Here is a 20,925-nt window from a genome sequence, read left to right on the forward strand (position 1 = left end):
GAGGGGGGGGGGGTGGCATAATAAAATATGTACTGCATGCCCTTGTGGTTGGGAAACATGATTCTTTGTTCCTCAAAGATTAATTAACCCGACATAAACATGATTAATCTCAGTGTTTCCCTACAACAAGGGCAATAATGTCACTCCACTTAATATTACATTGTTTATAATGACACTTTTTTATAAAACACATTTTTCTCCGTTTATCTTTTATACAGGAAATTTGTTTGTTTAATATCATGTAATTTGACTTGAACTCCTCTTAATATCATTCTCTATAACTTTCCAGTTGTCTAACATATATCTCATGTACAGGACTAAATGGCATTAACATGTGATAACCATGGTGGCTTATTGTGTGTTTGTAATGACCCTTCAGAACCTATACTTAATCATTTGCTTGTTATAGATTTAAATAACAGACCAATGGACTGAAGAGAGGTGTGTGCACTCTGATACAGTTTTGACATGTTAGGGGGGAGATAGACTTTATATCTTTTGAATCAAAAATAATTATTCAAATTTAAACACTAAGATTTTATACTAAAACTGCTTTATTTTCACAAAAAGACAGAATTTCTGTTAATATCACATCTCACTTTTCTCTGACAAAAAAACTTGATATTAAGAGAAATACAATATACTATCACCTAAAGAGAACCAAATATTTTTTTAATAGTTCACTTAAGGCAATTTTTGTTATTGATGTTTATCTTTTTTCACAATATAGTAAAAAAAAAAAAGAGATTTTTTTCTATTACTTTTAGATTGTCCAACTTGGAAACAGATGCATTGCAGTATTTTGAAGTCGATATATTGATACCAGCATTGCTATCAACTACATCTACAGATGCAGTTTCAGCCTTAAAGCTTACAACAGAAATACAACACAGAGAAATACACTATACTGCAGTGTTTCATGTGTAGAGCTCCGATGTAGAAAACCCAGAAAATCAATGAGTTTGTTTGGTCGCCATAATACGGTATTATGACTTGCACTCTGCACATCCCCATACTACACAATGGACTCAGCCATAAATACACAGAATCAATACCAGATTGGTCCATCCTGGCTGTGGAGGGTAGTGAGTCAGGTTATCAATGACCCTGACCAATGAGAGTGGAGAATCAATATCACATGATATGCTAGTTGCTGGGGCAATTCTCTATGTGGGAGGGGGGGCTCATGATCAGTGCTATATCCTTGCTGGCCAAACTCCATGACAATGCCTTAAATCTCTGGACTACTGCAGTGAATAGGCAGATATTTTGCAATTTTGAGGAATACATTTTGAATACGACAAATTTCATTAGACATAGGAAAGCATTCAACCAATGTATATGTGTTGTTATGATGTGGTACAAACCCTTACAGCCAATTGAATGACTATATTTGTTCATTTAATACAACCTACAACACCTCATCTTCTGGACAAGAATCTGCTAACTCAAAATTCAAGATAGTTTCAAGCTCTTATTTGACATCAGGGGAAAACCATAAACATTATTAGGATTTTCAAAATATAAGTAGCTTGGGAGCATTTTAGTTACAACTTACATGTATCATCTTTTGAAAAAATGTGGATTATGATAAAAAAAAAAATTAAACAAAACTTAACATTCAGATTTTCAGTTGAAAAGAAGTGTTGGTGACAATTGTATGAGATACTAGTTGTTTCAAGTAAATATATAACAAAAATATGACTGAACCCGAGATATTGATTGTCTAAAGTAAATCAAAACACAAATACAGTTCATCAACTGAACCTGAAATACATAATGTTCTGTGTCTCAAAGTCAAGTTCATTATAATGATACTAGGAGAAGCAAGTAGATAATAGACAAAGAAGATAACTCTCGTGTAATTAACAAAAAACATCGCTCCAGAATTTAAACAAATACTGTCTTACATAAATCCAACACAAAAACACGAATTCTAGTACTCGGGCCACAGTAATTTACATGTTCACAGCTAATAACAAGAGGGAATCGACATTCAGTTAAAGTTTCAATATCCATCCGAGGAAGATTGACTTTAACACACTAAACCATCCATCAACTTGTTTAAAAATAGAATATCAATAAACGCTGTAGTGGGTCTGAGGACGACATCAACATCGTTATGAATAAATGATGACAGTGTGAGTATATATTTATACTTCTCTCTGAAGTTGCACACTTTTATGATATGAAAACACAATCAGTGTTATACTGGTCTTCATGTAACAATATACCGTATTTTACCTAATTAGCGCACCTTCCCCGATAAGCGTACCCCACCTTAATTCTTCTCATTCGCCCCTGAAATTTCATAATGAACGTTAACTATTCCAACCTCTGAATTGGAAGGGTTCAAATGTGTCTTCAGGGGTGATTGAATTAAAACCCGTAAAACATTGTTTACTTCAGTAATCTGCCAATATAATCTTCCATATTTTGCCCATTAGTGTTAACATTACTAAGCAATGTAAGCCAATGGTCTACCATCATTTTGATACAAGAAAAGGCTAATTGTCTCCATCAAGATATTTGATTCCTCCTTTGAAAGATTGCACAAATTTTTCAAGTTCATGTGATCCAAAACACGGTCCTTTTCATTAGCGCTCACTTCATCATCCGAAGAACACATGTTGAATCGATCTCTGTTCAAAATTCAACATTTTGATATGTTCGTGTTTTTAATTCTGTTTTTTTCTGTCACTTAATATAACCTCACACAATTATCCTCTAAGTCATTGTTTTTCAGTGATCACTTTGTTGATTCTGAATGCCTTGTAAAAATCTCGGGCAAGATTGTAATTTTCACTGAAACACAACTAATTAACATCCATTTTGAACAGAAAGTTTTGCTGCTCGAAGGTCTTCGAAATCTCGCATATACATGACTCAGATCTTCAGCTAAACAATCGCCAAACTAGTTTAGGAAGCAGGTTTGAACACATATGGAAACAGCTGGTTTTAAGCAGGACAGGCTTAACACGCCTATCTTGTGTTTTTTTAAAGCACACAGTGTGCATATTAGGATGTATACGACATATGGACTGCTATAACTTCTACACATAAACATGAACTATATAGAGAGATCTATATATAATACCTACATACATATATACAAGTTCTATATATAGAGATCTATAAATAACCCCTAAACATATACATGTACTATATAGAGATCTATAAATAACCCTACACATATACATGTAATATATATAGAGATCTATATATAACCCCTACACATATACATGTAATATATATAAAGATCTATATATAACACCTACACATATACATGTACTATATAGAGAGATTTATATATAACCCCTACATATATACATGTACTTTATATAGAGATACATAAATAATCCCTACACATATACATGTACTATATATAGAGATTTATATATAACCCCTACACATATACATGTACTTTATATAGAGATCTATAAATAAACCCTACACATGTACATGTATTATATATAGATATCTAAATATAACACCTACACATATACATGTACTATATATAGAGATTTATATATAACCCCTACACATATACATGTACTTTATATAGAGATCTATAAATAAACCCTACACATGTACATGTATTATATATAGATATCTAAATATAACACCTACACATATACATGTACTATATATAGAGATCTAAATATAACACCTACACATATACATGTACTATATACAGATATCTATATAAAACACCTACACATGTACATGTACTATATATAGAGATATAAATATAACACTTACATACATGTATATAAATGTACTATATATAGAGATACATAAATAACCCCTACACATATACATGTACTATATATATAGATCTATATATAACCCCTACACATATACATGTACTATATATATATATATATTTATTGATGAGGCTCTATTGGCGTAACCAATTTAAATATTCAAAGCTTTCCATATCCTAAATGATGTCAACCCAACCCCCCCAAAAAACTGACACCCCGATATCAGCTGAAAATATTGCCATTCCCATATCTTACCCCATATCATCCTAACACCCTCATACCACCCCATAACCTCATATCAGTACAACAGGTTATATGACATATCCATACTCGGGTTATCACAAAGCCAGCCATATCCTACCCAGTTTCAATTCAACACTCCATATAACCCTAAGTCATCACACTATTTCCATTTCTATATCCTGTCTGCCATCAACAGGGAACATACAGCCATTTCCATATCCTACCAAGTTCAATAAGACAACCCTATGTCAGCCCAAGGAGCCATAGAGGCCCTAAATTAGCCCAAGTAGCCATAGAGGCCCTATATCAGCCCAAGGAGTAATAGAGGCCCTATATCAGCCCAAGGAACAATAGAGGCCCTATATCAGTCCAAGGAGCCATAGAGGCCCTATATCAGCCCAAGGAGCCATAGAGGCCCTATGTCAGCCCAAGGAGCAATCATAAGAGGCCCTATATCAGCCCAAGGAGCCATAGAGGCCCTATAGCTGATATGTACTGAGGTTAGTATTGGAAAGGATGGTGAAATGGGGGTCTCATATTACAGTGAGATACAGCAGGATAGTCTGTAACTACTGAGGTCTAAGAGTTATTGATTCAAACATTAAAGCCACATTACCTGGTTTGTTATCACATCAATTCCTTCCGTGTTATCGTTGTAATCCATATCCCCGCTAGGTGGCGCTCCTCTAGAGAAACGCTGTCAGAGCGGAGGGGGAAACCACCACAACCTGCAAGGGAAAAAGAACAAGCAAGTCAACGAAACAATATATCAATAAATAGAGTAAATTAATAAAGTTTGTAGTACAGATATCACCCTTTGTGAGGGATTGTCCCTCTGAACCACATGATTTATCATTTTATCCCTCTGAGGGCATATGACTCAGTCAAATCTTACCTAATTACTTCTAATTATCATTAGATCCCCTCGATATTGGACACTTGTAGAGTGAACTGTGGCAAATTTTAATGGTACATAGGATTACAGTCGCCTTCTAGCTTTGCACTAGAGGGAATTTCCCTTTAGCTCAGTGGTAGAGCCTCCGACTAGGCAGTATATGGGATTGCGGGTTTGATCCCCGATGGAAGCACACTACTCTCTTTCCTGTTACTGAACAAATGATTGTCACTTGTCAGGGCTTTAAGAAAGCGCAAATCATGGTACGAATACAATTTTCAAAATTAATATAGCACAAGTACCACATTGATACAAAAATAATTAAAAATATTTTGGAACTCCAGACAATCACATTGTGAGTTGCATTTCACCCAACACTTTCTCTATCACGCAATATTTATACTGTGCATTTAATAGACTAAAAGTTACCATGAAAGTTAACATTAAGGTTGCAGCTAAGGTAAATCCTAGAACCCCAACTTTTTAATGTATACACTCACCATACATTCAAACAATGAAAACCCATGGGTTTGTATAACTTCCAACCAGTTAGGATTGAAATACTCTATTTATATGGTGCTGTTAAAATTCCAATTCACTATTTTTAGCTCATAACAACAGCTAATGTTTGGCAAAAGTGCCACAAAATACTGAATTTCAGGGGAGAAACAAGCATTAATGAACATTCCATCAGCTTATAATGCTAAATCAGGGGTTAATTTTTTAATTAAGGGTGGTCGGGTAGTGCAGTGGATAGCACAACTGCCTTTCACTAAGGCAACCGGGGTTCGATTCCCCGATCGGACATGAAAAGGTTGAGGTCACCATGTGGGTTATCTCCGGGTACTCCGGTTTCCTCCCACACTAAGACCCCCCACGCGCTAACATCCGGGCCAACAAGAGTGATTAATATAAGTTGAAGTAACTTGTTTCATAATTGTTGTTAACTAAATAAAGTTTATGTTTATGCATGTTAATTTTTGAATATTTCTTATTAGTTATACTGGGTATAGTTATAAAAAAAAACATGCATTGTTTAGGAATCGAAAAGTATTGCAATGTTGTCATATTTAAAAAACGTTTTATGAAAAACGAAACGGTACTTGTCAAAATTGTTCTTCAGTCTGAAGCCTATATAATAAACGCATCTATTGCTTAGGAAACATGTCGATTTTTCAAGCTTCTAAATCAGTTTTCGTCAAAATGCAAGCATTTTTCTGGAGTGACATAATCAACAGATGGTTTGTGATAAACCTGTCTGTTACTATTGTATTCTACATGTAAATGTTGCAACACCAGGAGCTGGTTCATTTCGGAATATTTTAAATTCTCTGATCTGATAGGAAAGACCACAGCCAGACCTCCTTTTTACCTCCAAAGACAACACTTTTTATAATCCAGGTTTGGTAATCCCTTCGCCAAGCTACTTAAAACAAGGGTTGGTCACGGACACCAGTGTAACAGGAAAGGATACTGCAATGATCTAGACCAGGGTTCGAATCTGGACCCTGAACTCGAGACAAACGCTCCAACTAATTGAGCTACCTGGTCCCTGGCGATAAAGCCTGGCAGTTCAGTTCTGCTACAGTAGTTGTTGAATAAATCTGTGTCTTCACAAAACAGTGGTCAGTCAATTCAGTCACAGAACCAAGTGGTCAGTTTAGCACATTACACAACATCTCGTCCATCCATTAATTTATAAGTGATACAGTACAATGGCCTCATCACCGACATTTCCTTCATGACACAAGTTAGGTAATTTTCCATATGAACCCAGACACTGCCATATACGAGGCAGAATCCCCTTAATAGTGTCAGCTGACCAGTTACATTAAATATTTCTTGGCAGACGTCTATTACCATGGCGATATACTTATGAATCTAATTTTATTGCTGCTTGTAGACTGATCCCGAGTTACACAATTTTAACACTTCCCAGTCTCCACAATTCGTGAAGGTACATGAACATGTAACAGTCGAGACAATATGGCTGTTTTTACTCTTTCAGTTCTGTGGTCGTCTGTTAAATGGTCATAATTCCCTTACAACTATAAAGATACTGTTGTGTAAACCTTCTCAGGCAAAAACATTTTGAGATTTGTGGTATACCTTTATCACAGATTTTACTTTTTTAATTCAATTATTTTTTTACTTCAATTTGATGTTCATTATAAAATGTAAATGGTAATAAGAGGCCCAATGGGCATCCATCGCTCACCTGGTATTAACCTCACAGCTGTAAACTTAAAGTGGACTAAAATTAAGCTACAGGCAAAATATCAGTGTCTTGACTCAAAGTGATTCAAAAGAACCTGTTGAAATAGTTAAACACATTTGACCCCTATGACCTTGAAAGTCAAACAAGGACATACAGTTGAACAAACTTTATAGCCCATTATCTAAGGATGCAACTTGCCAAATATCACCACCCTATACCATTTTCTTTATTGAGAAGATGATTTTTCAAGATTTATATACAATTGGCCAGATGTGACCTAGGGCTTCTACGATAAATTACCATGACAATACGATATGTATCACGATACTGAGGTCACAATACGCTCATATCACGCTATACATATAGTAACAGTAGAAGCAATAAAATTAATATTACAACTGGAAATAGGCACTTTAAAGTTTCACACAATTCACGTCTTTCGACGTGCATGCCGAGCTGGAGCTGTCATTTGCCATGTTGGAACAGATATGAGTAAAATAAATTCAGAAACGACAATCCGGAAAATATCATAGGAGTATCGTAACCTCCCAAAAATATTGTGTATCGTATCTTATTCAAAATATTGCGATATATCGTCGCAGTATATATATCGTTAAAGCCCTAATGTGACCTTGAAAGTGTCAAGGTCATTCAGATGCACAAACTTTATAGCTTTTTATTTGAGCATGCTAGGGTCCATCAGGCCAGGTGAGCTTATTATTGGTTTATATGTGCTTTTTATTTGGTGTTTGACTCCTTGTGTCTTGAGGCATCTCGCTGTTTCCAAATTAACAACTTGGTGTTTAAATTCAAATTCATTTATTGACTTTAAGCTTTTCAGCTATTCAGTAAACAATATATAACAATACATAAATACAGTGGCAGACACTGTAATAATGCAGAACAGAATGGACAGAATACAGTTACAAAAAGTTTAACATTATATCATGGTTTTTCTGTATTGAGTAGCATCTGATGATCATACATATAGTTACCTAACATAGTTTATTTGTTTAGGTTAGTTGTGCTTACAAGCTGAATCAACTTGAAATGTAATGTTAGTATTCAGGTACTGTTGGAAAGATATTGATGAAATTTGCTATCATTCTTCCTGCTCATGTTACCACCTCTACGAAGAGACCACCTCTACGAAGAGACCACCTGTGTTAAGGGAACACCTGTGTTAAGGGAACACCTATGTGAAGGGAACACCTGGGTTAAGGGAACACCTGTGTTAAGAGACCACTTATGTTAAGAGACCACTTTGAAAGTTCCCAACTGTAGTGATTTCATCGTAAACTGAACCTGTATCAAGAGATCACCTGTATTAAGAGAACACATGTGTTAAGAGACCACTTATGTTAAGAGACCACTTATGTTAAGAGACCACTTTGAAAGTTCTCCACTTCAGTGATTTCATTGTAAACTGAAACTGTGTTTAGCAATCACCTGTATTAAGAGAACACCTGTGTTAAGAGAACACCTGTGTTAAGAGAACACCTGTGTTAAGAGACCACTTATGTTAAGAGATCACTTTTGTTAAGAGACCACTTATGTTAAGAGACAACTTATGTTAAGAGACCACTTTGAAAGTTCCCAACTGTAGTGATTTCATTGTAAACTGAACCTGTGTTACGAGAACACCTGTGTTAAGAGAACACCTGTGTTAAGAGACCACCTGTGTTAAGAGACCACTTATGTTAAGAGACCACCTGTGTTAAGAGAACACCTGTATTTAGAGACCACTTATGTTAAGAGACCACTTTGAAAGTTCCCCACTTCAGTGATTTCATTGTAAACTGAACCTGTGTTAAGAGAACACATGTATTAAGAGAACACCTGTGTTAAGAGACCACTTATGTTAAGAGATCACTTATGTTAAGAGACCACTTTGAAAGTCCCCAACTGTAGTGATTTCATTGTAAACTGAACCTGTGTTACGAGAACACCTGTGTTAAGAGAACACCTGTGTTAAGAGAACACTTTAAATGTTACACACTGTAGTGATTTATTTTGTGAAATAAACCTGTGTTGAGAAACCCTTATTGGATGGTCCCTAGGATGGTCCCTAATACAGGCTTTTCTTTAACTAAAAGGTAATGTTCAACTGCTTACAGAAGGCCATGCAGTCTTTATTGGATTACCTCCCTGAAGATGAACCTATCCATTTCGGCTCAGGGTACATAAGGTCCTGACAGCGAACATGAGACCATGTACCCTGCCAAAGACCTGTATAACGAATTTGTCATACTGCAAAGCAATGTTCAAGCGTTGTCGTCTTGTAAAGACTCTCATCCTGTTTCCTTGCATCGAGATAAAAATGGCCCAATGCCTCGTCTAATCTTGGCTTCGAGAAGTCCTCAAAATCTGTGTCTTGCTCCTTTTCGCTTAAGTATGCTCTGAAGGTTTTGCTTGCTGAATTGTTACTGTTCTTTGTGTTTGTAGGTATAAGTGACGCCCGTTTTGTCTCAATTTCACTCTCCGTGTGGCTTGCAAACCGTTTCGCCATTTTGTTCATTGTTGACATTAGCAGACGAACGTTCTCCGGTGTGTTCGATTCGAATCTGCGAGTTATCTCCCTTACAACAGGCACGCCTGCTCTTATGTACCCCGGCAAGGATACTAACATAGCTTCAGGTACCTTGGCAATTCGACCAATCACCGTGCGACATTTTTCTTTGCAGTATGACAATAGGTGTTAAAGACACAGCAGTAAACGGACATCATCAAAACCTATACTTTCTTTAACAGGTTATATAGTACTTATAGACCACAGGCCAACAGCACCTTATATACATGTACGCTACCCAGATACATTGTTATAATAGTGTTCATGAAGCTGAATAATTTCACCAATTCAACCGTCAACATCCAATTACAGAAAACAGTCAGTGCTTATGTATGGTGTACCATATTGACAAATAATTATTTAGAATATTTGAGTCAAATTTGACACAAATCACTATTTTACATATATGTGTCATATTATATTAACACAAGTACCTATATATATGTCATATCTGACACACATATCTATATCATATATATCAATGTGTGACAAGTAACTATATTATATACTTATCATTGACTTGTCTGTGATATGGCTTGTTTTGCATGTGTGATACTGCTAGCTGTCCTAGGCCATATCCCGGACCAACCCATATCTGCCAAGCACATGCCATATCTGCCCCCAGTGCACCATATCCGCCCGGCATGCACCATTTAACCTGGGGTTCAATACTTTTCATAAAAGTCACACCTCAAACTGGTAGTGTACAAACTGTACATCCATCTGTAGACATGTATTATTCTGTTCATTGTATTTTACTAAAGTAAGCATGTGATTTTAGTAAAGCTCATTAAATATCAATTTTCTGTGTGTTTTATGTGTTAGTGCTAAGAATTTCGATGTAGAGCAGGATATGATAAAAATACGACCATTTCCATGTTCTTTTCCATATCAGCCCGTCGTCGGATCAACCCATATATCAGCCCTCGACCTATGTCAGCCCTCGTCCCATATCGGCCCTCGGGCCTCGGGTAAAAATATGAATATGGAATATACGAATACAAATATGGAAATGATCATATGATAAATTGTATAAGTATCATAAAATTATCCAGTGGTGGATCCTGAGGGTTTTTTTNTTTTCCATATCAGCCCGTCGTCGGATCAACCCATATATCAGCCCTCAACCTATGTCAGCCCTCATCCCATATCAGCCCTCGGGCCTCGGGTAAAAATATGAATATGGAATATAGGAATACAAATATGGAAATGATATCATATGATAACTTGTATAAGTATCATAAAATGATCTATATTATATATGTAACATATTGACATACAAGCAACTATATGTATATGTCATATATCATTTGACATCCATTTAATTAACTGCACATATGATATATGTATGTTGGTCTTATTGGCAGAAATAACAATATGATATATATGTGTGTGTGACACAAGTCTCTATATATAGTATATTATATATATGTATTCTATATGGTGTATCTATTTAGACTGGTGTACTACCTGTTTTTGTCTGTGACTGTGATAACACAGATGTCCGTAGGCTTTTAACGTAATTATTTGCCAATAAAGCATCGATCCCACGCTTGGAAAGTGATCTTGGTTTAACATTGCTAAATGGTAAACAGGAAAACATATGATGATTTATACCATTACTGACACCCCCTTACTACCGCGATACATCCCGGACACATTATATTACACTGACACAGTCACGTACAATAAATAACAGTGTATTAGAGTGCTGTACAACATGAATGTAGCTGAGAATCAGGGCACTTTCTGAACAGGATGGTTTGTCCGACATTTCACAACCGAATATTTGCTGAAAACTATACGACCATCATCAGCCTGGGCCCCAGGGTCAATCTCACCCGACCGTGGGGATACTCACGTGTTCACCGTTCCTCTACATTTTCGTGTTGTTTAAGTACTTAATCACGGTTTAATCCTACGAAGACCGCCGCAATGAGGCTCCATCTTGACGTTGCCGATTTACGCCATTGCGAGCGATGTTATTAACATAATGGATGTTAATGTATGAGAATCAATAACTGCGGTGTCCCGCCATTCTATATAATATACAATCTTATTTGTGAATTATGTTCAACTGTGAAAGCATTTTTGTCTTCCATTGGAATTCATATTTTTAGAGTTTTGGATAATGGTCTATAAATAGATTTTGTTTCCGATGCAGATCGCTTTGCATTCTGATCTGTGAGGCCCACGACGGGTTTTTGTCCGTGTAGCGCTTAGATCGATAATGCGATCGATAAAAAGCTAGCGTCTCGCGTGGTCCAGACGAGAACGTATACATTCAGCGCGCGCTACACACTACACTCGGCATATATCCACGTCTGTGGAATGTACTGCCAAGTATACATGTGTATTACACGCGTCCTCGTCTATCAAGTGCTGGAACTGTTTGATCCTAACGTACCAAATTTACTCTCGAATTGGCCACAGCATGAATATTTAGATCAAATAACTATAGTACTGTTCAACTTTAACACTTGTACAAAAGTGGGGTCGGGGAAGTGAAATACGAATCGTCCCAAACTTCCTTTTGAACATAATTCCATTAAACATTTACTGGCTTTATATACATGTCTCTGGGACAACCAAAGGATTTTAGTAGTTTTCTGTGCAGATCTTGACGGAATAAACTAATCAGCTTATCCAGCTCCCTGCTGTCATTGGTCTTGACGTCATATATACGTCAGTGTTACCGTTAATCCTGACATCAGGATTACGTCAAATATCGGTCAAATATTAAAGTCATATTGAAGTCATTGACTGACGTCAAAAAAAGAATAGATCACAAATTGACTTTATATAAACTTTGGTATTCTGTGCCTCTTATTTTCTATCTTTTGCAAATATATCATCCCATCCTTTCTATTTCGCCATCTGTTACATTGAACACTGGTTGTTCTGTCGGATTGAAAATAAAACTGAGCATTAACACCTGTATATGAATGATAGTTAATTATGTGTGTGCATGTTTTCTGTTAATGATTCGACCATTACTATGAGATGATGATGCATCATGTATTTATTACAGCAGCAATAATTCAAGTATTTCCATGTTTGGAAAGTTTTTAATTAAGATAAATTCCAGCAAAGGACATGGCAATGTACATTGTAAATACAAGGGATAATTACAATCATTATGTGAAACTCTGTACATTGGACTATTCCGTCTTTGCGTATTGCAGAGTTATCTTCTCTTGGGAGCAGGTATTGATTGTTACGTCATTGGTTTGTGCGAGAAAATTACGTCGTTTTCTCAAAAATTGATGACGTTACTCTCACAAACAAGTGACGTAACAATCAATACCTGCTCCCGAGATAACTCTGCAATACGCAAAGACGGAATACATGATAACTTGAGTATTAATATATACGTCTCTGATATACAGGCTTATATTAAATATTGAATTGTTTCATATATAATAAAGGCCGAATAATAAATATCAGTAATAGGCGTGTGAATACTTCATTATCTAAATGTATGACTGTAAAGGTTTGCTCAATTTTAATTACAATAAAGGCCGAATAAGAAATGTAATAAGAATACTTCATAATCTAAATTTATCACTGTTTCGTGGTTTGCTCAATTTTAATTACATATAGTTATGCATGTGAAAGATGAATGGCTACTATCTTTTATAAATATCATACATGTATTTCTACTTAATTCCGATATATACACAATATCTCTGGTAGGTACAGCGACACGGGTATAGATTTTGACCTCTAGCTGGTAGGTACAGCGACACGGGTATAGATTTTGACCTCTAGCTGGTAGGTACGGTGACACGGGTATAGATTTTGACCTCTAGCTGGTAGGTACAGTGACACGGGTATATATTTTGACCTCTAGTTGGTAGGTACAGCGACACGGGTATTGATTTTGACCTCTAGCTGCAGCTGCACAGATGCTGGTCCCGGGCAGCGGGAAATTGACCTTTTCGAGTTACCAGTGACGTCATACTGTGATCCAGTGTGTTGCCTCTCGGCACCCCGATATCTACAGTATACTGTGGTTCCGTCTTTGCGTATTGCAGAGTTATCTGCTCTTGTGAACAGATACTGATTGTTACGTCATTTGTTTGTGAGAGTAATGTCATCTGTTTTTGAGAAAACGACGTAATTTTCTCACACAAACCAATGACGTAACAATCAAACCTGCTCACAAGAGAAGATAACTCTGCAATACGCAAAGACGGAATATGCTATCATTGGACATATATATATATATGCAGAGTGGTCAAGAATTATAAAAAGTTCTTTTCTTATTGAGAATATGATGTAAATTAATAATGTCAATTTGTGAACTATTTACACATACAAGGTAAAACATAATAACAATAATTTAATATACACGTCAATCGGTTTATTTTGCTATTTTATCTATATCTTGCTGTAGCATTTTATAATATTTAGCACATGTCTAAATTTTAACTATTTTTGTTTTAAATTTTTGTCTGATTATGGAAAGTTTCGATTAGACATATTTTTATGTGATATGTCTGACAAAGGTTTGTAGTCCGTACATTTACGTCAAAATTACGTGAAATAGCGGATAGTGACGTTCCTGACTGGAATTTGACGTTTTGACGTTGAAATGACGTACACACTGATGGAGGCTACGCCCATGGTCATTCTTGCGGTGAACCATGCTTTTTAATAAAACAAATGTGACTGTATTTTCACGAACTCTTTTATTGCTTATTGACTCGGTAGTGAAGCGGACGTAAAACAAACAAACAAACAACGGCTAGCTCGCTCCCCAACCAACCTCTCACTATCTCGTCCGTGTGACCACTTCATTAATCCTCTATACCCACATCAACAATACAATTTTGATATAGATGTGTTAATATCTACCGTAATTTATCTATTTATACAGTAATAAAATAACAGTTCCTTAAATTATTGTAAAGACTGTTTTCTTGAATAACGTCTGTTATGTTTCCCAATATTAACAAAAACACATTTAAGAACGTTTAACTGAAGGATTATCGTTTACATCGCCTTGTATAGTATGTCAGAGACTGTCCTCTTCTCCACCTGGCGGTATCGAACTCAAACATAATTCTAGTTACTCTATCTTGTACGTTGTTGATAATGGTATACACATTATAATATATCTCCACTTTCCTGCGATGTTATACAGCGTGTGAAGTTGACTCTTAGTAGACGTTCCACGTATGTTATACAGCGTGTGAAGTTGACTCTTAGTAGACGTTCCACGTATGTTAATTTTGAAAACAAAATTTCGTAGCTCAATCTTTTTTGAACATGGGATCGATCCATTTTATTTTGAGGTTCAACAAATTTTAAACTTACGGCGGCATTTTGCAAACCAAACTGAGGCTTTAATAAGAGCTTATAGACATTGATTGTCAAAGTAAACAAATGTTCTTCCCATCAGTCCTGCTATACAGTTCGCTCTGTTAACACTCCATCGTAGTTCACTTTGTTGTGGTTGTATAAAACTGAACTCCTGATTACATCCATATCCCGACCTCTTTTCCGATCATAGTATGCTCTCCAGTGTAACCCCGTCCTCGATATCCAGGGGTTACGCTCACTTTCGCTCTCTGCGCCCCTGGAATATGTCATAGCAAAATTGAAGGCTCAGTGTGCAGCACCTTGTTGATGAAACAAGAAGACTAGTTTGATCCTTTGATGTACATCAAAAGAATCTCGCGGTCGCGTAACGGTAAAAATTGACAGGCTTTGAAGTCGGGCGTCTCTCTTTTGTGATCTTCAAAGGACAGGTATCAGCCTAGCGATTGGTCAGGGTTTTTTTTTACCTTAGACCATTCGCTAGGCTGATATCTTCGTGCCTTCAATTTTGCCATGTCATATTCCAGAGGTGTAGAGAGCGAAAGTGAGCGTAACCCCTGGCTATCCAGGATGGGGTAACCCCCTGCTACTTTCAGAAAGCTTCTTTTTTCACTCTATTTTATTAAAAGGAAGTTGCTTTTGTTTGCATGGAACGACATTGTTACCAAATATTGATACATTAGGTATGCATATCGAGGAACCACGGATTTTATTTATCAAAGAATGGATTTTACTGAAAGAAAAGAACAATTCTTTGCTTCGGGTGTTGTCTCCCTTTGTACTAGTTTGCCTGTTGTGATTTAAGCATTTAACATCAGTTAGCATTCTGATGATGGGCAAAGTGAATGCCAACTGGACAAATGTCAATCCAACATGAAGCGTGTGCAAGCGCTTCAGGTTGGATTCGCCTTTGTCCAGTTGCCATTCATATTGCCCATGAATGCTGTCTGTCAGCAGTTGATGTTCGATTCTTATCTTTACTGTTTTAAAACCTACTTGCTTCATAGAAACCCCAATGACACTTATCATTATTCAGCATTTTTAGTTCAAATAGTGTATGCATCGTGTAAGGTTGTTCAATGAACAGAACAGTCATCGCCCAGGGAGGGTCAGTGTTATCCAACGTAAAAATTACGACGCCATAATTATAATGATGTGAACAATCGACCGGTGGCATTCATAACCGAAATGAATGCAGTCTGAATGTGGTAGGATTATATAGTGGCTACCCCATACAAGGTAGTAGATATAAATGAATGTGACTACTTCAGGTGGCGTATAACATTGTACAATCGAGATTGCTGGTTCAACGACAACAACCAAAACTGTTGTAAAGTGCTAATATGTAAAACTGAACAAATATATAACCTATACAATATGCCCATGGTCGTTGTTTATTTCAGGAAGTGATACCGCCATGCCATGGATACATTATATAAATATACGGAATCGTTGAAAGCATAGTGTTAACTATTGTGCCACTGCTTCCTGCCATTTTTTCCCCCTGGCTCCCAAAGATGAATGTTTCAGGACCCGTATTCATGGAACCGTTCTCGTGCTCAAGTATGGATTCTGTGCTCAAACTGTCTGTCTTGGCCAAGAACAGGAAAACTTGTTCATAGGTCACACTTGATCATTCTGTAAATAAATCTAGGGACTTAGTTTCTGGATTTTTGATAAGTGTAAACATCAAAAACGGTATTCAGCCCAGAGACTTTCCCAAATTCTTCCAGATTATTGACAGATGGTAATTTCTCATAAATTTATCACTGAAATAAGCAATTGGGCTCAAGAACAAAATCTGATTTTGAGCCGGAGGACAACTTCATGATTACGAGACCAGAAAGTTGAGACATGGTTTGTATATTAGGACCTTGTCGTGGTGAGTAGATTTATTTAAACTCCTTGGTGTTGGATTTGTAAGAATTGAAAGATAATATTTGTTGGCATTTATTTGACGAAAAGGTGAAAGCCACTCTGATCTACCAGTGTATACAGTCAATCAATAGTGGGTAATGAAACTATGATGAAAGTGTGATTGCTTACTTTGAGTTTTATCAAGAATCTCACAGATGTCAACCCTCCCTTATTAGGAGGGAGACTCCCTCATTTTGACCAAAATTTACCAATCTTTCTCAAAACTCCCTCATTCAAGTCCAAACTCACACAAACTCAAAATCTACATTCTATGGTCAAATGATCTCCTAGTTACCGCAGGGTGTGTGTAATGATCATGACAGATGTGTCTGAACCAAATGAATGCCTTTAGGAGTAATTCTGATACATAAAAAGGGAAAGATAAATTTAGCAAAGCAGTTTCAGTCACGTTCACGTTTCAGGCACTTTCTCCCTCATTGAAAATGTGGAATGAGGAAGATCTCCTTCATAGGAGGTTTCAGAGGCTGACACCTCTCCATGTAACAAAACTATCATAAAGTAATTTAAATCCACGATGGAGTTAAAGTAAGATTTGAATTTTTTCTTCAAGTGACAACTTTGATTTTTCATTCCTATGTAGAAAAAGTTCCATACTGACCTGACAAATTTATTAGCTCACCTGGCCCTTATGCCATGGTGCAGCGTCCGTTTCCCTAAACTTTTCCCTTTAAAACGCTACTTGTCCTTAACGGCTCAGAGGATTTTGACCAAATTGGGCTGGAGCATCATTGGCCAAAGGGTTCTCAGTTTTGTATAAACGGAGGGTATGGTCCCCCTGGGGACTGAGGGGCGGGGCCAAATAGGTAAATCATTAAAAATCTTCTCCTTCTTAACAAACAGAAGGATTTTGACCAAACTTGTTCTAGAGCATGCCACATACAACATTTAGACGTAATCCATTTGTTATATGGTTAAAATCTCAAAAAATAAAACAAAACTTTCACATTATAAAGTGCACCAAATTTTATTTTTGAATTTCATCATTTGTTATCAAAATCTCAAATAAACAAGCTTGACAACAAAACATTGGATGATCAGAGTTATACTCCATGACAATCAACAGCTGTGCGAGACCTGTGATCTAATCAACACAATCAACACAATATCAGAGATTCTCCCACCAAAATCTGCAGCAACCAACAACAGTTGTTATAGTGATTAAATTGTATTTCTCATGACTCAGTATACCTATAGTGTGTAAACAACAACTGATCTTAGTCGTCAGCAAAGAACGACAGGGCCCACTTGTATAAAACATCTCAAAGTTAAGGAAAAACCCGAGCAATGTATTGTCTATGGGAAATCTTAGACTTGAGGAAATCTCAAGAGTTGAGATGTTTTATAAAAGTGGGCCCGGTTGTAATACAGTTAATTCTGTTACAACAGTTACAGTAAACAACAGTTACAGTAAACAACTGTTACAGTAAACAACAGTTACAGTAAACAACAGTTACAGTAAACAAATGTTACAGTAAACAACAGTTACAGTAAACAACAGTTACAGTAAACAAATGTTACAGTAAACAACAGTTACAGTAAACAACTGTTACAGTAAACAACAGTTACAGTAAACAACAGTTACAGTAAACAACAGTTACATGCCCTTTAGTCTGAAGTAACCAACAACAGTTATGGCCATCAAACCCTTTTATAGATATATTTTCAATCACCAAAATATGGAATGATCAATGACAACATTTGTCTATAAACAACAGATGTCGACACCAAAACCTGCAGGAATAAACAACAAATTGTTACACTTCATAAGTATATTTTTTGATTTGGTGAAGTCAACCTGTTTAAAACAAAGCTGTCGGCACCAAAACCTGCGCCAATCATCAACAAATACAGTCATCACACATCATAATAAGATTTTGAGTACTGTAAAAATGTTTATTTAACTCATTCACACCTAAAGACACATTTGAACTCTTCCAATTCAAATGTTGGAACAGTTCATTATGAAATTGCAGGGATGAATGAGCGAAAGGACTCAAATTGTACTGGATTATCATTTTTAATAGATTAACCCAATGAAGATTTTGCGCACCCACAAAATATGCTATAGAGAAGATACATGAAGTCAACTGGCATGTTGATATTTAAGTGCAAAAATCAAAGCGTGAAAAGCGCTAAAATAGGACTACCACTAAAATAGGTATGTTTACAGTAAGTGCAGTCAACCTGTGTTATAAACAATAGTTAATGGCACCAAAATCTACAGCTATCAACAACAGCCTCATTTCTACACAGAATAAATACATTTTTACATAGGTGTAATGTAATACCTTTTAGAATACTTTAGAAGTTAGCATGTTAAATAAATTAAGCATTATATTTTCGAGATTACAACCAAACTTTACACACTATATACACCAAATCCAGACTTCCTATTTAACTGTAGTAGGACAAGGAATAGTGATAAAGATAGTGCCATTGCCAGGGCTCGAACCCGCAACCATTGGCTCTCCAGCCCGATGCTCTACCGCTGAGCTAAAGGGAAATTCCCTACAGCTGATGCTTGAAAGGCAACCTAATTAATGCACATCTTTAACACTATTCCCCCCTTTTTTCAAACTCCAACCCAGGTTCTATGACTCCCTGCCGAGTGTTCTCCTAACGTGTGAGAAAATCATAACAAGCATTTTCATTGGCTGATATAAAGGTGATGACCTTTGTATGAACTTTGATATTTTGTTAACTTTGACTGTATAAAAAATGTTACAATCATCACAATGACTAACACTGTCATACTACTGTTAGATTTTATAATATCAAAATAATTCTGTAGTTATTTTCTTTGATCTCGAGTTACACATAAATAGGCTACTACTTAGAGATAATGTAATATTTATCTTACTGGCAGAAACAGGTCATAACCAGTGTTGTTTGCATCAGATTTGTTATAAAGTACTCTTCAAAGTTATATTTAAATATTGTTTGTTAATTTCAACATTTTAATTGACTGTCAGCAAAACCTTGTCTGTTTTGAAAACATGTCAAGCCATCAGTGATAGCATAGCGTGTACATGTACTAGGTAGTTACTAGACATACACTATGATATGTATATTTGAGGTCATTCAAACAATTACAAATCCTCCTCATTTAATAAATGCCCACTTTTTTAACATATTGAGTATCAAACTTCCTTTAAATTTTAAGATATTTTCGGTATTTTGAGGGTGAAATGATAATCATACCTAATGGAATACAACAAATGAAAACATGTGAGATGGGAATCCAACATGTGAAACAATACCGACAAGATGAGTATCCAACATGGGAAACAATACCGACAAGATGAGAATCCAACATGTGAAAACATGCAGGCAAGATGAGAATCCAACATGTGAAAACATGCAGGCAAGATGAAAACCCAAAATGGGAAAACATGCAGGCAAGATGAAAACCCAAAATGGGAAAACATGCAAGTGATATGGAAATCCAGCATGTTGTGCAGTATGCGTATTGGCCAGTATAACTTTAAGTCTCGCCGTTTGGAGTTTCATAGTCCATCTATCACCCATTATTCTCTCAGACTGCCCCATTCCCCAGGGTTCTGCACACCCAAGGGATGTTCTTGATTCTTCAGTAGGACATTTGTCAGCCAGGTGTTATCTTTAATTGTTTTCAGCACATTTCATATCAACTGGTGCACAACATTTGCCCTGAAAGTACAAATACATAGTTGTATATTAGTGGTGTACATATATATAGTGGTACATATATATAGTGGTGTACATATATATAGTGGTGTACATATATATAAGGGGAAATAACTTGATGTATGTCAGGATATAGCTTAGGAAGGATAACTTGGTATAGTAAGGTAGATAAACATTGAGATTACCAAAGGGAGGTTATTAAATGTACAAAGGGATATTACAAAAGGGAGATATTTTAAATGTACAAAAGGATATTACAAAAGGGAGATAATTAAATATACAAATGAGATATTACCAAAGGGAT

General features: G+C 36.2%; 2 protein-coding genes across 2 annotated transcripts in view; both read right to left on the minus strand.

The window, feature by feature from the left end:
- LOC110451029 overlaps positions 1-11,714 on the minus strand; it is a 50,865-nt gene extending 39,151 nt beyond the window's left edge. The window contains exons 1-2 of the mRNA XM_021498864.1: positions 11,554-11,714; positions 4,627-4,738 (exon numbers count right to left, since the gene is read on the minus strand). Of these exons, the coding sequence (XP_021354539.1) occupies positions 4,627-4,674 (48 nt within the window). The 5' untranslated portion in view covers positions 4,675-4,738; positions 11,554-11,714. The remainder of the gene's footprint in view (positions 1-4,626; positions 4,739-11,553) is intronic.
- An 8,232-nt stretch (positions 11,715-19,946) lies between these two features.
- Positions 19,947-20,925, minus strand: part of LOC110451032 (cysteine dioxygenase type 1-like) — a 34,861-nt gene continuing 33,882 nt past the window's right edge. The window contains exon 5 of the mRNA XM_021498867.1: positions 19,947-20,624. Within this exon, the coding sequence (XP_021354542.1) occupies positions 20,577-20,624 (48 nt within the window). The 3' untranslated portion in view covers positions 19,947-20,576. The remainder of the gene's footprint in view (positions 20,625-20,925) is intronic.

This window comes from Mizuhopecten yessoensis, unplaced genomic scaffold, assembly GCF_002113885.1.
Source record: "Mizuhopecten yessoensis strain PY_sf001 unplaced genomic scaffold, ASM211388v2 scaffold5737, whole genome shotgun sequence".
NCBI lineage: Eukaryota > Metazoa > Mollusca > Bivalvia > Pectinida > Pectinidae > Mizuhopecten > Mizuhopecten yessoensis.